Source organism: Lampris incognitus, chromosome 21 (genome assembly GCF_029633865.1).
Source record: "Lampris incognitus isolate fLamInc1 chromosome 21, fLamInc1.hap2, whole genome shotgun sequence".
In the NCBI taxonomy this organism is placed as follows: domain Eukaryota; kingdom Metazoa; phylum Chordata; class Actinopteri; order Lampriformes; family Lampridae; genus Lampris; species Lampris incognitus.
The window spans coordinates 26,844,162-26,864,306 of NC_079231.1; the positions used below are offsets into that span (position 1 = coordinate 26,844,162).

Below are 20,145 nucleotides of genomic sequence, written 5' to 3' on the forward strand. Positions count from 1 at the left end.
GTGATCCAGTGGCCAGATGATCCAGTGGCCTGATGATCCTGTGGCCTTATACCTAATGAAGAGGACAAGTGTGTACATGAAAATTGAATATCAGTAGTTCTTACAAGTCACCCACATGGTGGATATTTGACAATAGGTGACGTGTTTTTGGAACAGCTCGTCTGCTGAATTGTCTACATTCCTGCAATATTTGCAGCTTGTGTCATCTCACAGAAATCGTATGAACGGTGGAAACACATCAATAAAAGCACACCTGCACAAAGATGATATGGTTTCAGCCTCATGGGGTATTGCACTGCATTATATGCACCATGCACTAAATCTTGCAGCAGTGCAAGGTCAGCCTGTAATCTGTAAGGATACGAGACCTTATTACAATCTGAAATTTCATTTGGTCTTGTTGATCTAAATAGTTTGGCTCTTGGTAGAATATTTTCAAGAGACAAACACAACATTTTTATTAAATTTTTGGGCTGTGTATAATTTTCTTATGCTTATACACAGATCCAGAGAGGAATGGTAAACAGAACAGACAGCAACACACTGTCTGTCCGTTAGGTGTGCTAAAGATGAACTTCTGGGGCGGCACGGTGGTGCAGTGGTTAGCGCGGTCGCCTCACAGCAAGACGGTCCTGGGTTCGAGCCTCAAAATAGTCCAACCTTGGGGGGCGTCCTCTGTGTGGAGTTTGCATTTTCTCCCCGTGTTTCCTCCCACAGTCCAAAGACATGTAGGTCAGGTGATCAGTTGTACTAAATTGTCCCTAGGTGTGTGAGTGATGGTCTGGCGGTCTGTCCAGAGTGTCTCCCCGCCTGTCCCCCAGTGACTGCTGGGATAGGCTCCACAGCCCCACACCCTGAGAGCAGGATAAGCGGCTCGGATGATGGATGGATGCTTTTAGTCACTGGGACATTGTTAAAGCCGTGTTTGTACAGAATGAAGAAACGATAGAATTACAGAGAGGGAGACAGCGGAAAAAGAAGTGTGAAGGAGGGGTAAAAAGAAAGGGAGACAGGAAAGAGAAGAGAGAATCTGGAGGAGAAAATAGAACTTCAGGAAGCTCTGTGACACCTACAGTAGAAAAGTCGATAGACGAAAAATCGGGCACGTTCTTTTGATGTGCCGGGTTTGTTAAGCACATGGAAATAGAGCTGAAATTCATTCCACATCTCGGTTAGTGAAGTTATGAATCCACTACACACAAACACACACACACACACACACACACGCAGAGATACAGCAGCAGCCTCACTACTTCTGGTGTCTCACGCTCACGCAGGCCTGTGGTCACGTGGTCTGTGAAGCATGGCTGGGTGGCGTGGCCTGCTGGGCCCGCACGTTGTGCGTGTACCTCGCTGCTTCAACAGCCTAGCAGCAACATAAAGTCCGCAAAATTCCCAAACTCACTATAGCAGCTTGAAGACTGGACCCTGACACAGGGCCCCTCTGCTTGGCAGATCTTTAGGACCGGACTTCCACACAAGACCCCCCTACACAACAGGACCTCAAGACTAGATCAGGATACAGGGCTCCTCTTTAAACCCCTACCATTTCAGTCTCCGCTGGGCATATACATGGGGTATATTCCAAAATACATTTGCATTTAACACGAGAACGACCGGGATTTCACGCCTGCCTAAAACGACCATGGGCGGTCAAAATGACTGCCGGTTTTTAAACTCTATATTCTGTCAAGATAAATACTCCATACATTAATGCATTACATATGTCAGTATGTCTGTTATGAAGCTAACTGACACCAACATTCGCATTTTAACAACTTTAATACTATTTTTCAAACAAGTTAAAATGGCCGCTGTCCAACGCCTGTAAACACTGCAGTGCCTCGGTAGTGGTCATGGTGCGTCTGTAGCGGCGTCTGTAAGCAGACATGTTGGACATCGTCACACATCACGTTTAGACTATTCGTCTCCACTGGAGGGCGCTAGTGTGTTTCTAGGGCAGGGCAACGAACTTCACGAAGCAAATGACGCGACCAATACACGTCATAAATACTGACATGACGCACACGATCACGCGCCAATTACGAGCCGCCATTTTGACCGCTCATGGTCGTTATAGTTAGAGCTTATCGTAACTTTTCTGTGCAATTGTTATAAAACCCATTTTAAATGCATTTATATATGCAATGTTAGGGGAATTCCGGGAGCGGCAGCCCCTTTGGGGCCCCGCGGGCAGGTGCCCAGCCTCCGGCTTTGGTTCGGAGTCGTTTCTGGAGGGAGGCGCTTTGCTTGGTGGGACCCCAGCTTCCATTTAATGAGGGGCTTTCTGGAGATTCATTGTGTCTCAGGTATGTGATTAAAGCAGAATGAGAGTATGAGACTGTTGCCCCACACAGCGAGCTTTCACAGTGGGTGTGTGCACCGTGGATGACGTCACCGCACGGCTCGTGTACTCCCCCCGGTCATTCATGAGTCAGTCTGCCGCCCCACAGCCAGCGGGAAGACGCCGCTGTCGCAACGTTCGGCGTGTGTTGGAGCAGATGGGCTTGATGTCTCGGGGTAACTAATCCACACGGACGGAACCAGCCAGCAGCAGGTGAGACGCTCAGTTGTTTGGTAGTTTGAAACCTTTCTTCATTTGGGGGTCTGTGACGCTGCGACGGCAGCAACTTTTGTCCGTCCCTATTCGGACCCGTGTGAGACAGATGTTGGGAACAGCTTCGTCTGTACTGGGCGAACGTGAGCGGTCTTTCTGCGCGGTCTGGGACACTAAACACACGGTCCCCCAAACACACGACCCGCTTCTAGACCCGCATGTCGGATTCTGACACCCTTGTGCGGTAGGTAAGTCTATAGATTTTTTTTGTTTAATTCAGGATAAAGAAACGGACAGTGGATGGTTCTGGTTCTGGTTCGGCTCATCAGACTGGACCTCCGGGGACTAAACCCGCCGCGAGCCGTCTGAGGACCGACAGCAGCCCACAGAAACGACTTGTATGTCCATCAGTGAAAGCAGAGACGAGACGGGATGGTGTCGGAGTTAAGTGTAGGTTATCCCGTTCACGTGTTGCGGACCACCAGCGCTGCTGTCGGTTGTCCCGCGTACCTTCTCGGTAGAAGGTCTATGTTGAGGGTAGGGGGTCTACGTAGACTGGATGTTAGGGGACTTAGTTTGGAAAACCTCGTAAGCAGAACTTCACAAAGACAAATCTAATTCGTATTTTAAAAAGGGGGACGCGTCCTTCCACACTGCGGTCATTACTAAGATTTTAGTAATCTGTTATCCTATGGAAACTATACGTCACGGCATGCAACCCAGTCTCACGGCAGTTCGTGAAAAAGGCACGACATTTAATCTATTGATTCGTGTACATGGACACGGAACTTTCCGTTTTTTTCATGACACTCAGCACGACTTTCACTCTAATGCGTTTCAATTAGAAGTCTGTTTCGTGTCTGCACCACGTTTTTTTTTAACTTTTTTTTACTGGCGTGAGACTAGGTTTCTGGCGTGAGACTGGGTTTCTAACGTGAGGCTGGGTTTCTAACGTGAGACTGGGTTTCTGGCGTGAGACTGGGTTTCTGGTGTGAGACTGGGTTTCTAACGTGAGACTGGGTTTCTGTCGTGAGACGGGCTTCATGGCGTGAGACTGGGTTTCTGGTGTGAGACTGGGTTTCTAACGTGACTGGGTTCATGGCGTGAGACGGGGTTCATGGCGTGAGACTGGGTTTCTGGTGTGAGACTGGGTTTCTGGCGTGAGACTGGGTTACTAATGTGAGACTGGGTTTCAAACGTGAGACGGTTTCTAACGTGAGACGGGGTTCATGGCGTGAGACTGGGTTTCTGGCGTGAGACTGGGTTTCTAACGTGAGACTGGGTTTCTGGCGTGAGACTGGGTTACTAATGTGAGACTGGGTTTTAAATGTGAGACTGGGTTTCTGGCATGAGACTGGGTTTGTAATGTGAGTCTGGGTGTCTAACGTGGCACCTGGTTTCTGGCGTGAGACTGGGTTTCTGGCGTGAGACTGGGTGTCTAACGTGAGACTGGGTTTCTGGCGTGAGACTGGGTTTTTCTAACGTGACACTGGGTTTCTGGCGTGAGACTGGGTTACTAACGTGAGACTGGGTTTCTGGCGTGACATGGCGTGACACTGGTTTCTAACATTAGACTGGGTTTCTGGCGTGAGACTGGGTTTCTAACATGAGACTGGGTTTCTGGCGTGAGACTGGGTTACTAACGTGAGACTGGGTTTCTGGCGTGACATGGCGTGACACTGGTTTCTAACATTAGACTGGGTTTCTGGCGTGAGACTGGGTTTCTAATGTGAGATTGGGTTTCTAACGTGACACCTGGTTTCTGGCGTGAGACTGGGTTTCTGGCGTGAGACTGGGTTTCTGGCGTGAGACTGGGTTTCTAACGTGAGACTGGGTGTCTAACGTGACACTGGGTTTCTGGCGTGAGACTGGGTTTCTAACGTGAGACTGGGTTTGTGGCGTGAGACTGGGTTTCTAATGTGAGATTGGGTTTCTAACGTGACACCTGGTTTCTGGCGTGAGACTGGGTTTCTGGCGTGAGACTGGGTTTCTGGCGTGAGACTGGGTTTCTAACGTGAGACTGGGTTTCTAACGTGACACCTGGTTTCTGGCGTGAGACTGGGTTTCTGGCGTGAGACTGGGTTTCTAACGTGAGACTGGGTGTCTAACGTGACACTGGGTTTCTGGCGTGAGACTGGGTTTCTAACGTGAGACTGGGTTTGTGGCGTGAGACTGGGTTTCTAACATGAGACTGGGTTTCTAATGTGAGACTGGGTTTCTAATGTGAGGCTGGGTTTCTGGCGTGAGACTGGGTTTCTAACATGAGACTGGGTTTCTAATGTGAGACTGGGTTTCTAATGTAAGACTGGGTGTCTAACGTGGCACCTGGTTTCTGGCGTGAGACTGGGTTTCTGGCGTGAGACTGGGTTTCTAATGTAAGACTGGGTGTCTAACGTGGCACCTGGTTTCTGGCGTGAGACTGGGTTTCTAATGTAAGACTGGGTGTCTAACGTGGCACCTGGTTTCTGGCGTGAGACTGGGTTTCTGGCGTGAGACTGGGTTTCTGGCGTGAGTCTGGGTGTCTAACGTGAGACTGGGTTTCTAGCGTGAGACTGGTTCTGGCGTGAGACTGGGTTTCTAACATGAGACTGGGTTTCTAATGTGAGACTGGGTTTCTAATGTAAGACTGGGTGTCTAACGTGGCACCTGGTTTCTGGCGTGAGACTGGGTTTCTGGCATGAGTCTGGGTGTCTAACGTGAGACTGGGTTTCTGGCGTGAGACTGGTTCTGGCGTGAGACTGGGTTTCTAACATGACACCAGGTGGCCACACAGTAAGATGTGGCCGCCTGTTAGCTCCCACGTGTTCTGTCTAAACCTCCTCTCTGTCCTCTGCAGGAGGGGCACGCGGCTCCGGGACCCTCGCCCAGCTGAATGAGTGTAACCCGACACCGTCTCCACGTCAGCTCCACCTGTATACCGCACCGTCAGCAGCATGGACACTGAGAACGACCCCTGCCACCACAGGCGCCACATCGACTCCACCAAGAGCCCCCTCATCAGTGCCATCATGTTCGCGGCGGGGGTCGTCGGCAACGTCGCCGCCCTCGCGCTGCTGGAGAGCCGGCGGCGGCGGGAGACGGATGGCGCGCGGCGGCGCTCCTTGTTCCGCGTGCTCGTCACCTGCCTCGTGCTGACGGACCTGGCGGGCACGTGCCTGGTCAGCCCGCTCGTGCAGGTGTCCTACACGCTCAACCTGACGCTCGTGGGCATGTCGGAGACTCCCGCGGTGTGCGCGTACTTCGGCGTTAGCATGACGTTCTTCAGCCTAGCCACGCCGGCGCTTCTGTGCGCCATGGCGCTGGAGCGCTGCCTCGCCATCGGCCACCCATACTACTACAGCCGCCACGTCACCAAGAAAGGCGGCTACATCGCCGTCCCGCTGGTGTTCCTGCTCAGTGCCCTGTTCTGCCTCCTCCCTTTCGTGGGCTTCGGCGATTACGTCCAGTACTGCCCCGGGACCTGGTGCTTCATCGACATGAACCCCAAGCGGTGGGAGGACCGGCTCTACGCTAACGTGTACGCCACCGTCATGCTAGCCCTGGTGCTGGCCATCGTGGCCTGCAACTGCTTTGTGGTGTGCCAGCTGGTGAGGATGTACCAGCGGAGGAGGAGGAACGGAGGCTCCGTGACCGTGACCACGCGGTCCAAGAGGGACAGGAGGACGATATCGATGGCTGAGGAGGTGGAACGAGTTATCCTGCTGGTCTTCATGACCGTCATCTTCATCATCTGCACGCTGCCCTTAGTGGTAAGATATGATATTTGAGTGGACTGAGTGGGTGCATGCTGGGGGGAGGGGGAGGGGATAGTCCGTCTCTGTCTTTCCCACCAACCCACGCACACATTCTTTGACCCCGGTGAAAACACATGAATTTCAACACGCACCCACACACAGAGCAGCTGACTTCCTGTCTTGTGGCCTCTGCCGCAACACGAGGTCAGCACACACACTTACACATCACGTTTCAGCTGCTGAGCTCTGAAACACGCCCATCTGAACTTCTGACGTATCTCTTGGTAATATAAGAAACAAACAAACAAATAAACCGGAAGTCGTGGTTTAGGTCTTAACCACATGTTTAGCATCTGCCATTTAGCTGCAAAACCTCTTTCGGTGGTAACAAGATTAGATGAGTTTTAGCTTTGCACAACTTTCTGAGAGGCTTGTTATGCCATTTGTTTAATCCAAGGAAAACCGCAAAAATTAGCTACAGAACACATCAATCATCTTTTCCCCTTGATTTCAGAGGCGGGTGAATATACTTTGTGAGCCAACAAGTTACAAAATGCATCTACATCTTCGCCTAGTGTGCTGAAATAAACCGCAAACACTGTTGACAAAAATACATTTACTTCATCAGAAGGTTGAATCAGGTCATTTGGACACAACGTTTAGTGGGAGAACCGTTCCATCATCATCTAAGAGATCTGTTCAGTCTCACCTGACTGCAGGTATCCCCACCCTTATAAACTGGCTGCAGGTGTCCCCCACCCTTATAAACTGACTGCAGGTATCCCCACCCTTATAAACTGGCTGCAGGTGTCCCCCACCCTTATAAACTGACTGCAGGTATCCCCACCCTTATAAACTGGCTGCAGGTGTCCCCACCCTTATAAACTGGCTGCAGGTGTCCCCACCCTTATAAACTGGCTGCCGGTGTCCCCACCCTTATAAACTGACTGCAGGTGTCCCCACCCTTATAAACTGACTGCAGTTACCCCCACCCTTATAAACTGGCTGCAGGTACCCCCACCCTTATAAACTGGCTGCAGGTGTCCCCACCCTTATAAACTGACTGCAGTTACCCCCACCCTTATAAACTGGCTGCAGGTGTCCACACCCTTATAAACTGGCTGCAGGTACCCCCACCCTTATAAACTGGCTGCAGTTACCCCCACCCTTATAAACTGGCTGCAGGTGTCCCCACCCTTATAAACAATACAGTGGCATAACCACCCAAACCCACGATCAGGTTCATATGCAAATATGGGTGTGACCATTAACTAGAGTTACAATGTCACAGAGGACTGGGGAATAGTTGCATAGTTGCAATTACAGCATTGTAAGATGGTGACAGATGTACTGTTAGCCCCCCCCCCCCCCCGTAGAGGGATGGTCCTTCCCTCTTCACATAGATGGCCTCTTTAACTCCCCGTTAAAACCAGCATTCCTCCCTATCAAGGATGTGCACATCCTCATTCTTGAAAGAGTGGCCACTGGCCTGTAGATGGGTGTAGACTGTGTAGATGGTGTAGACTGTGGAGTCCTGGTCTGATGTGTTAGCTCTCCTGTGTTGTGCCATCCTCTTTGCCAGCGTCTGTTTAGTTTCCCTGATGTACAAGTCATGACAGTCCTCCTGGCATTGAACAGCTACACCATATTGCTCTGTTTGTGCTGGGAGATCCGGTCCTTGGGGTGCACCAACTTCTGGTGCAGCGTGTTTTGGGGGTTTAAAGCAATCAAGATGCCATGTTTGGAAAGTACATGTCTCAACTGTTCTGACACTCTCACCACATACGGAATCATATGGAATAATAATAAGAAGAATACACTTTATTCATGGGCACATTTCAGTGAACTCAAGGACCCCTTACAAAACACAACTAAAAACAAGCAGCGCTGTATGAGACAGCATAAAATCAAACCAAGCAGGGGTAGACAATAATAAGTTAATACAACAGATAAGTATAAAATCATCATCTGCCTAAAACCCAGTGTGGGTGTAACTATCAAAGTCTGCCTCAGACTGAATATGCCAGTTTGAAAAGGTGTGTTTTGAGATGGGATTTGAAGGTGGAAAGAGAGTCAGAATTGCGACTGTCTTGTGGGAGAGCATTTCAGAGGCGGGGGGCAGAATTACTGAATGCTCTAGTCCCCTTGGTAGTCAAACAGGCAGATGGTGTAGTGAGTTGGAGAGCAAAAGAGGATCTGAGTGCGGGAGGTTGTGTGGAAATGAAGGGGTTCATTAAGATATGAAGGAGCTAGGTTATTCAAGGCCTTAAAGGTGAGGAGCAGAATCTTAAGAATGATAATAATAATAACTACATTTATATAGCACTTTTCTAGACACCCAAAGTGTTCACATTTAAGGGGATAACTCACCTCAACCACCACCAATGTGCAGCACCACCTGGGTGATGTATGGCAGCCATTTTGTGCCAGAACGTTGACCACACATCAGCTTGAGGTGGAGAGGGAGGAATCATTGAGCCAATTACATGGGGGGATGATTGGGTGGCCAGATGGAGAGAGCCGGGTTGGGAATTTTGCAAGGACACCGGGGAACCCCCTACTCCTTGTGATACGTGCCATGGGTTCTTTAATGACCACAGTGAATCACGACCTTGGTTTAACGTCTCATCTGAAGGACGGCATCTCCTACAGAACAGTGTCCATGTCACTGCACTGAGGCATTGGGATTTAATATTTGTTGTTTTTATTAGAACCAGAGGGAATACTGCCCCCTACTGGCCCACCAACACCACTTCCGGCAACAACTCAGTTTTCCCGAGACGTCTTCCATCCAAGTACTAGCCAAGCCCACACCTGCTTAGCTTCTGTCATTTGGTAGAGCCGATGTACATGTTGGTATGGCTGCTGGTGGAAACTCAACACGCTGGCAAAATAGACAGTTGTCCAGCTCTCTTAAGGCATGCATCTGCTGATGCACAGCAGGAAGGTGAAACAGTATTTAACAGGGAGCCAATGGAGTTGCTGAAGAACAGGAGTGATATGATCTATGGAAGGAGTTCTGGTAATGATACAGGCAGCTGAATTCTGGACCAAAGGAAGTTTATGAAGACACTTGAGGGGAAGACCAAAGAGGATAGAATTACAGTAGTCAATACGGGATGTAACCATGGTGTGAATGAGTATGGCGATGCTGTTAGGTGTAAGTGACAGGCAAAGATGATTAATATTGTGTAGGTGGAAGTATGCAGATCTAGTAATATTGTTGATGTGCGCTTCAAAAGATAATGTGCTGACCAAGATGACACCCAGATTCTTAACCTGAGGCAATGGAGGAACTATAGAATTGTCAATAGTCTGATCAGGTTTAGCCAAAGTAGATTTAGTGCCTACTAGGAGAACCTCAGTTTTATCACTATTAAGTTTGAGGAAGTGGTATGAAAACCAGGACTTGATCTCTGGTAAGCAGTCAGAAAGGGAACTGGGTGGAGGATGAGGTAGGCTTGGTAGATAGATAGAGCTGGGTGTTATACATGTAGCAGTGAACTTGAGTGCCAGATTCCTTGAAAATGTAGCCAAGAGGTAAGAGGTAATTAATAAACAGGAGAGGGCCCAAAAACAGAGCCCTGAGGAACACCGGTAGTAACCAGAAAGGACTGTCATCTCAAATTTTTAAGTTGGACAAACTGAACGCAGCCAGAGAGATATGATCTAAACCAGGTAATAGAGGTGCCAGTGATTCCAATGGAAACTAATCTCTATAGGAAGATGTTATGTGAGATGGTATCAAAAAAGGAAAAGAAGAAGGACACGTATGGTTAGGAGCCTGGAGTCAGCTGCCATCAACAGATCATTAGTGATTTTCACCAAGGCTGTCTCTGTACTGTTAAAGGAGCAAAAACAAGACTGAACTTCAAATAGATTTCTGTCAGTCTAATGAACATGTACCTGGGATGCAACTGTTTTTTTTTTAAGTATATTAGAAAGAAATTGTAAATTTGAGATTGGGCAAAAATTATTCAATTTGTTGGAGTCTAAATCAGGTTTCTTGAGTAATCACTTCAAGTGAATGAATATGTGTTTAGAACAACTTTATTAAGGGGCTCAGCTTAGCTGAGTCAATATTATTTTCTAAATGGCCTCTTAAAGCTACTTTAGACATGTTGCCTTTCAATATACCAATCCCGGTCACCTTATCTGTTATCTATGCCTTCTATTAAGCCTTCCCTATGCTTGGCACTTTTATTGTTTCATTAAACTTAATCTGAGAAAGTTGAATCAGTTCATCTGGACACAATGTTTAGTGGGAGAAACGTTTCATCACTCATCTAAGGGACCTCTTCAGTCTCCGCTGACTGCAGGTATCCCCACTCTTAAACGTAACATATGTATGTATATTATTATTATCAGGGGTGTATGCAGCAAAGGTGCTGGAGGAACCCTACTCTTTTGAATGAGTTTTAATTTATGTTTTTATTGTAGTTTTTGTTGGTTGTTATCATGCCCTAATAATGAGAGTGAGTTGTCTGTACTTGGCTGATGTACAGTGAACTTGCTTTGCTCGCTTGCTTGATTTTTAAAAGAAATAGCAGATAATTATCTAGGCTTGTACAGACTTGGCAGGCGTCACGTAAAAAGGGTACTGGCATCAGCTTTGTTGGCCATACAGGTTTACAAGCAAGTCAGGTCAGGTCGGGCTAGACAAGGACAGAGAGCACGAGAAACTCAGTGTCACTTTCCAGCAGATGTCTGTTGATGGAGTGGGATTCAAATCCACGAGCTTTCAGGGACAGGACAGTGTGTTTAAACACCATGCTGTTAAATCGGACATTCTCAGTTATATTTATTCATTCATCATCAGCCGCTTCTCTGCACTTCAGATGTCCTTCTCCCCAGCAATGCCCCCCCCCAGTGCCTCCTGCGGGATCCCAAGGTGTTCCCAGGCCAGATCGGACATGTAGTCCCTCCAGCGAGTTCTGGGTCCACCCTGGGGTCTCCTCCCAGTTGGACATGCCCTGGAAACCTCCTAAGGAAGGCGTCCAGGAGGCATCCTAATCAGATGCCCGAACCACCTCAACTGGCTCCTTTTTATGCAAAGGAGCAGAGGCTCTACTCCGAGCTCCCTCTGGACAGAGCCGGCCCAAGGCTTTATGGGGCCCGAAGCAGAAGTTGATTTGCCCGCCCACCCTTCTCTGGGCCAGACGGATAAACCCTTTTAGGTGACATACTGTCGCAATGTACTTGCTTACAGTTATAATGCGCATGAAGCTGACCCCAGCTCTGACATAGGCAGCAGAAATGATTAAACCAGTAGCATTAACTGGTCAGTCTGTTAACGACGTATTATCGAAATATTTAGTTTTTGTTTTTTTGATGATTACTGCTGATATGATATATCACACACACACAAATATATGTATTTATCAACCTGTCGTGTTTGACATTTCAAGCGATTTTGGGGGCCCGCTGCTGGCGCGAGGCCGTAAGCGACTGCTTAGTTCGCTTAAGCCTTGGGCCGGCTCTGCCTCCGGATGTTACCTCAGTTATATTTAAGCGATATTTAGCGAAACATTAGTGATATTTCCTAAATGGGAATAAAGATCTACATAAAGCCCAGCTCAACACACAGCAGGGTAGATCACTGGAGTCATCGGAGGCTGAACACAGGGTCTCCTCGGCAGACATCCCAGGTAGTGTGCACCATACTGCTGAGGGAGGATGCTACTCATACAAGTTTCTCTCTTTCTTTTTACTCTCGCCTTGACTTGCATGCAACAGTTACTATTTTGTTTTGTGTTTTTGAAGATACAGGAGAATCACACACACACAAACACACGATGCACACACACACACACACACACACACACACACACACTAATATATGCATATATATTCACATGCACAGACATGGCCTAGCAATTTGCATATGAAACCGGTTGCTGGTTTCGGTAGTGAGGCCATGTGCTGGTTTTGGTCGTTATGCAAGCGTGCTGGTTCATCAGGGTGGGGGTACCTGCAGTCAGCGAAGACTGACGGTGTCACTTAGATGAGTGACCAAACGTTTCTCCCACCAAACGTGCAAAGACGAACTGGTTCAGTTTTCTGGCCTACACAGACATGAAATCAGAAATACATGTGCTTCACATTTCCTTTCAATCCACGTGCACACTTTCATCTACACACACTTGCACGCAAGCACTTCCTCACAAACACACCCTCATGGAGCCTCTATTCCCACTTCTGCCACGCATGGCAGGGCCTGTAGATAATTACACAAGTTGTCTCACGTGGTTCTGTTTAAAAGATACGTGTTGTTGGTATAGAGCTGCCGTAGTCTGGAACATTCTGTCCACAGTCAACACACATTATCGGTACCTCATATTTTCATGTTAATATTTTAAGATCGTGACTAATAATCGTTCAACAAACCAGTCCGTCTCCGTGACAGAAACCGGCCAAGTATGTGTCCCATAGAGCAACAGGAAATAGGCATAATGAGCCCGGTATAACAAGGTTGGCATCACCACAGCCCCTTCCAGGGAACTAGGGTCACGTAGCTTCCAGCACATCAAATGCTGAGGCATCCTCAGGGTCACAAGTAGGGCTGCACAAAACAATCAATACAGCTCAGCACTGCAGTATTTTTCCCGATACTTTGATTTTCCAGCCCCTCGTATCAATACATTAAAAATAAGTCATGCTTTGCAGGGATTTCGGTTCGATGTGTTCAGTGACACAGTAAGAGGGCTCACTATACACGTCCTCGTGTGATGCTGTGGCATGTGCATTGCAGCGCAGCGTGCTCAGTGACACGGTGCGCGAGGCGAAGGGGAATCAGGATGTGCTGCCCGTCTGGTGGCCGCTGGGGCAGCAGGTTGAGGCTAGCGGATGCAAATCAGGGTGATTCCTCAATTTGGGGCACTTTCAGCTTTTTAAATTTTGGAAAAAATAAAAAAGTCTTTAAAACCGGTTTTTTTGTTTGTTTCAGAAGCTTTGTTAAGTGGTGTGGAACAAACATCTTAGCATAGCTTTGATCGTCCTACAAAATAAGTTTCATATCATGACGCTTTTCTCAAAGCTGTCACAGCGAAACCTGATGGCCATGACACGTGATGGTCAAGACACGTGATGACCATGACACGTGATGGTCAAGACACGTGATGGCCATGACACGTGATGGTCAAGACACGTGATGGCCATGACACGTGATGGTCAAGACACGTGATGGCCATGACACGTGATGGTCAAGACACGTGATGGCCATGACACGTGATGGTCATGACACGTGATGGTCCTGACACGTGATGGCCATGACACGTGATGGTCATGACACGTGATGGTCATGACACGTGATGGCCATGACACGTGATGGCCATGACACGTGATGGTCATGACACTTGATGGCCATGGCACGTGATGGTCATGGCAACTTTCTCTTTTTGGAGAAAAAGTTGGCCAAGTCTTAGGCTTGCTAAGCTAACTTGTTAGCTAGCATAGAATGTAGAAGGACGACCCGTGAATAGTACAGGGGAGTTTCTTATTTCTGCAGGAAAATACTCAGCTAGTGACGTGTTTGGTGATGGCGTCTGATAACCATACTGTCAGATCAGCACACGCACATCTCCACGTCACGCTTGTGACGTGAAAAAGTCCTGCTTCTGCCATCACTGGCCACGCTTCTCCGGCACTTCCCGTTTCCATGGCAACCACCGTGTTGTTGTTGTTGTTGTTGGAAAACCGCTGCCGCTCTGAAGTTGGGTGTGGTGGTGACGACAGATGTGTGAGGGACAGCCACATCTAACTATCACAATGTGCAAACGGCACATATACAAACCACATGAATCTGAAACATGTCTTCAAATTATTATGCGAAAAAGCAAAGTTAAGCTTTAACGAATTTGTCCATTTTATGACTTTATTGCAGAGGGGAAGTGAAAACATCTGGGTTGGGGACGAGCCCACAACAGTGACATTCTGGCACATTTGAATTTTCAACACAATGAAAAAGCATTAAAATGTCATCACTGACACACAATTCTTCCTTCTACTTTCATTTCCTCATTCTATTTTATTCTATCCATTCTATTATATTCTATCTTAACTTCTATTTGTTTCTATTCCCTTGTTGTATCTTGTTAGTTTTTACTTTTTTTTCTTCCCCCTCGGGGATGAATAAAGTATTAGGATTCTGATTCTGAAACACCGGTCTAATAAATTGGAATCGAAATTCTGAGTTAATAGTTTTGACTCGGTTTGACCACTGAGCATCAACGCATAAGTCTCTTCCTCCTCTTCATACGCATATACATATGCATATGCGTGAATGAGAGGGAGGACCGTGGAATGGTGAGGATGCAAGGAGTAGAGGTGATGAAGGTGGATGAGTTTAAATAGTTGGGGTCAACTGTCCAAAGTAACGGGGAGTGCAGGAGAGAGGTGAAGAAGAGAGTGCAGGCAGGGTGGAGTGGGTGGAGAAGTGGAGAAGAGAGGTGAAGAAGAGAGTGCAGGCAGGGTGGAGTGGGTGGAGAAGAGAGGTGAAGAAGAGAGTGCAGGCAGGGTGGAGTGGGTGGAGAAGAGAGGTGAAGAAGAGAGTGCAGGCAGGGTGGAGTGGGTGGAGAAGGGTGTCAGGAGTGATGTGTGGCAGAAGGGTACCAGCACGAGTTAAAGGGAAGGTTTACCAGATGGTGGTGAGACCAGCTATGTTATATGGTTTGGAGACAGTGGCACTGAGGAAAAGACAGGAGGTGGAGCTGGAGGTGGCAGAGATGAAGATGATAAGATTTTCACTGGGAGTGATGAAGAAGGACAGGATTAGGAAGGAGTATATTAGAGGGACAGCTCAGGTTGGACGGTTTGGAGACGAAGCAAGAGAGACAAGACTGAGATGGTTTGGACATGTGTGGAGGAGAGATGCTGGGTATACTGGGAGAAGGATGCTGAATATGGAGCTGCCAGGGAAGAGGAGAAGAGGAAGGCCAAAGAGGAGGTTTATGGATGTGGTGAGGGAGGACATGCAGGTGGCTGGTGTGACAGAGGAAGATGCAGAGGACAGGAAGAGATGGAGACGGATGAAAACAGATGATCTGCTGTGGCGCCCCCTAATGGGAGCAGCCGAAAGTAATAGTTATAGTAGTAGTAGTAGTAGTGGTAGTAGTAGTGGTGGTAGTAGTAGTGGTAGTAGTAGTAGTAGTAGTAGTGGTAGTAGTAGTGGTGGTACTAGTAGTAGTAGTAGTAGTAGTGGTGGTAGTAGTAGTAGCAGTCGTGGTAGTGGTAGTAGTAGTAGTAGTAGTGGTAGTAGTAGTGGTAGAAGTAGTGGTGGTACTAGTAGTGGTAGTAGTAGTAGTGGTACTAGTAGTAGTGGTAGTAATAGTAGTAGTAGTGGTAGTAGTGGTAGTAGTAGTGGTGGTACTAGTAGTGGTAGTAATAGTTAGTAGAATATTCAGCATGCAGGTGAATGTTGTGATGTAACAGATCATACCACGTTTTGGATTGCTAATTTAATACCTGTTCTCTCCTTTCCCTCTGTCTCCTCATCTATCTGTCATTTCATCTGTCTGTCTGTCTGTCTGTCTGTCTGTCTGTCTGTCTGTCTGTCTGTCTGTCTGTCTATCTGTGTCTTAGATCCGTGTATACATAAACTCTACAGGACAGCGTAAAGAGTCTCACCGCCTGGATCTCAACGCCCTTCGTTTTATTTCTGTCAACTCCATCATCGACCCGTGGGTCTTCATCTTCCTCTCCCCCAGTGTACTGCACTTCTGCTGGGCCTCAGTGTGCCGAGCTTCGCTTGTGATGCCTAGGAGCTCCGTGTTTAAATCGTCAATAGGCAAAGAGCCATGTAACGGTCAGCTTGAGCTGTGCCGCCCAGCTCTGGACTACAGTGGGCCTGTAACATCCCACCAAAGCCTATGACGTAGCATTTAGTGTTAGTGTGATGCTGACCCTCACCAGTGTAGTGGCACTGACGCCGTATAGCGGTTCCCTGGTGTGAACTTCCTGAGGAACACCCCCCCAGAGGCATGGCGCAGTGACAATTACTGGACCGTGTGTGTTCAGCTCAGTTGTGGCATAATGCTGGTGAGTAAAGCCTGAGGTTCATGTGCTGCATCCCGAGCTCCTGATGGGTCAGAATGGTTCTCCTGTGTGGCGGGCGCTTCCATCAGCGCCATCAGGCGGGAGTTTCTGATCATGGGACCTGTGTTGCTAGCCAGTGTGTGTGTCTCCTCACTGCAGCCACAGCAGCTGACTCGCTCGTGGGAAGTGAGATTGGATGTTGTAAACGGAGGTGAAACCGACTTTATTGGGTTTTTTTTGTTTTTGGTTTGTGGACCAAATGATTGTGTTTTTTTTATATATAACTATTGTAATATGACAAAATATCAGACCTTAATCCAAATAGGCCTTTTACATTTCCAGTAAATACTCCTGGGTTGGGTGGAATGTCAGGCTACAGACGTGCTCACCAAAGCTTCGTGTTTCATGGGACGCCATCCAGATAAGGTCCACAAAGTTGTTTTTCAGAGCCTGAGTACATACGAATACATATCTGAAAACCCGCTGCACTGTACGACGTTGCATTAGTTTGTATATCTTATGTAATGCTGAGGTCACTTTTAAAAGCTCCAGCTATGAGACTGCATTTCATTTGCTGTCAGTTCAAGGACCCTCTCAAGGGAACTTTCGTCTTCAAAACTTGAATCTTTTTTGCCTCTTATTATTGTATTAATGTACCATTGGTAGTAAATGTTATTTTGTATTTATGGTATAACTGTGAGTAAACTTGTCATATTCAAATGTTTTATTATACTTCAAGTTACATCAGAGGTGTTTATAAAGATAATTATCCGTGCTCTTTCGTTAACAGAGAGTCCTACTCTGCAGCTACGAGCTTTGGCAACTGACATATTTAATGTGGACGGCACAGTCACTCATAAATAAAGGCATTATTTGAAGGTAGCAGCTGTGTCTCTATTTCAAGAGTTTCATCTTCAAATGAGATATTTGAAGAAAGGGATGCCTCCTCTCATAAGAGGGTTGATCTTTCAGGTTGATATTTGATGGAATTAGGAAGATAACTTTGTATGCATAAATGTACTATATAATGTTTTGGATTTGAACTCAAACGCAGGCCGTGTGTTGTGGCGTCCAGCCTGCACTGGCGGTACCCAGCAGCAGCCAGCGCCTTGACGTGATGCTGGGAAAGGTCCATGTGTGGTGCGGCTGCCACTACATCTGGACGTGTACACTGCACGTAAACGCCTTAGTCCGGATGAAATCACACCAAATCTAATTTGCTGAGGTGGGACTAACACACTAGATGATAGATTGACTCTGGCATGTACACGCCTCAATCGGCCCCGAACTGGCCTAGGCGTTCTGCGCATGATCCGGAGTTCCCGCGGTCCAATAGCAACTAGCCGAAGGGGAGCATATCGCCACCTACCGTACCGGGGTGGGACATACTTCCGTCAATAAATCGATTCTCCCCCGGTTCTTGTGTACTGGGACAACGACAGTAGTCCAGTTACATGAGCTAACCGAGCCGTAACCGTGGCAACACGTACCTGTGCATGTAACCGGTCTGCGTGTTCGTGCCGTGTTGTAGGACCATGTGTGAAATTAGGTATTTGCACGCAGCGCATGGTAATGTCACGCTGGTCAAACATAGCACGTGCTCATACGCAAGCCACCATTAATACCCTTACTTACATTAATACCCTTAATACACATACTCTCATATTCCTAAAAAGACATTGATTCCACAATGTTCAGTGTGTGATACGTTCTATGTAAGAAATAAAAGTACACAATATGTGCAGTATGTTGAATCCTTTGCCTTTAAATGTGAGATGTAATATTTAGCCATGGACCTAAATAAGCCTTTACAACTTGCTTCTGTTTGTTAGTCCTTTTGTGGTCAATTCTTTTGTCACGTGTCTTTTTTTCCCCAAAAAGTGGATATCATTTTTAGGAATAAAAGTCTGAAGTTACGTCGAGTTAAACACAAGCAATCTTTGTTGCTGGTAATTGAATGTCTCCTGGTCTACTTCGTCTGCCCCCCCCCCGCCCCCGGGCAACTTAACTGCAGCCATGTTGCAACTTAACTGCAGCCATGTTGCAACTTAACTGCAGCCATGTTGCAACTTAACTGCAGCCATGTTGCAACTTAACTGCAGCCGCCTTAACAGCAATTCAACTTCACAGTCCCACTTCGCATTACCCGTCAGCATGCAGGTCGTGATTGGTTTTGCACGCCACAGTTAGCAAGGCAAGTAACCCATTCACGTACGTGTCTGACATTGCGATGTCAGGCAGCATTTGGCCGGTTAACCAACAACCTCAGCTCAATCTAGCGTTCACTGTTTTTCATTGTAAGCAGCAGAAACTGCTTTGCGTAACAGCGCCAACGTGTGGCACTGTGTTTTCATAGACGTTGGCATGAACAAGATTGGAATATCTTGCCCCCCATTTAAAATTAAAACTCCTTATAAAAAAGCGAAAGACTTTAAAATATGTTAAAATTACTGCTTCAATGTTGTTCATGTGATTTCTATTATTTTCTAGTATTTCTGGTTCTGTCTTAAATGGTTGGAACACGTGGTCAACAGGGGGCGCTGTAGGTGTAAGGTATCGGTGACGTGACGCCTGTCACTAGTAGAGTGAGACGTCAGACGCAGGAATAATAAGACAGACGCCAGGACTGATGCTGTGTTTGTTTGTGTCCCAGCAGGTAAGCTAATCAGATATCAGAAACAGAACAATATATGAAAGCGAGATAATAACTGCTAAGGTCTTAGACTGGGAGTGTGAGGTGTAGTAACTAACTAGCTCTGAATGTAGACGCACTTGATAAAGGCGGTTTGGTCATTCCCGCTACCCGGGCGGATCCGTCTAATCTATGAAATGGGAAACGAGCTATGAGACTGTGTGTGAAAGAAATGTACAATAGCGAATGAAACAACGATCAACGAGGGTGTTTTCTAGTTAGCCCTTGCTAAGGTGTGTTGTGAACTGTTCTTAACTGATGTGTAAACGAGTGGAAGCTAATAACAGTTGCTAACAGTAAAAGGCCGCTTTCACGGCGGCTCTGACTAATTGTTGGCGGGAAAAACTATATCGTTTCCGGTTACAAAATAAGAGTTCCCCTTTACATCACACGGCTGCAGTATTCAAGTTCATTGGTATGTTTTGTGACCATTGCGTTGAAGAGAATAATAAATAGACTTAAAAACAGTAATAAGTTAAAAGGCTAAACAGTTAATATGGTAATAAATAGAGATTACAATAAGTTCATTGGATATAAATACACAAAGTACAAAGTTGCGACAAAGGTGTTTGTGACATGATCACATGGCTGTATTTTGAGTGTTTTTGGTTTGTTTAATATGTAATATGTGTGTTGCTAGACGCCTGTCACTAGCTGTAGGTGTAAGGTATCGGTGACTGACGCCTGTCACTAGTAGAGTGAGACGTCAGACGCACGAATAAGACACAGACGCCAGGACTGATGTTGTTTGTTTATGTTCCAACAGGAATAAAAAGAAAAATTAACGTGCTACACAAGAACCGGCCATCGCGTCATTCTTAAAAGTGTAACATATTGTGTAACATACGCATATCTCACATCATGTTTTATTGCTGACATGTTGGCCAACCTTTATTTGGAAAAACTTTTCGGAACTCCCAAAGCATACAATAAAAGAAAATGCAAAAATAGCAGGGAGGGAGGATAAAATCTTATACGTACTATCTACTGTCCATCCGTCAACCAAACCGCTATCTTGCTCTCAGGGATGCTGGAGCCTATCCCAGCAGGCACTGGGCGGCAGGCGGGGAGACACCCTATCTACGCTGTACTATACGTACCATAATGCTAACTAGCATCCTCACTTATCT

At 47.0% G+C, this 20,145-nt stretch overlaps 1 protein-coding gene across 1 annotated transcript; it reads left to right on the plus strand.

Moving 5' to 3' along the window:
- Positions 1-2,439: 2,439 nt before the first annotated feature.
- On the plus strand, positions 2,440-17,222 carry ptger2a (prostaglandin E receptor 2a (subtype EP2)). Its single transcript, XM_056301346.1, has 3 exons — positions 2,440-2,557; positions 5,394-6,306; positions 15,871-17,222. Exons 2-3 carry the CDS (start codon positions 5,491-5,493, stop codon positions 16,159-16,161), a joined length of 1,107 nt encoding a protein of 368 aa, XP_056157321.1. The 5' UTR covers positions 2,440-2,557; positions 5,394-5,490; the 3' UTR covers positions 16,162-17,222.
- Positions 17,223-20,145: the final 2,923 nt, after the last annotated feature.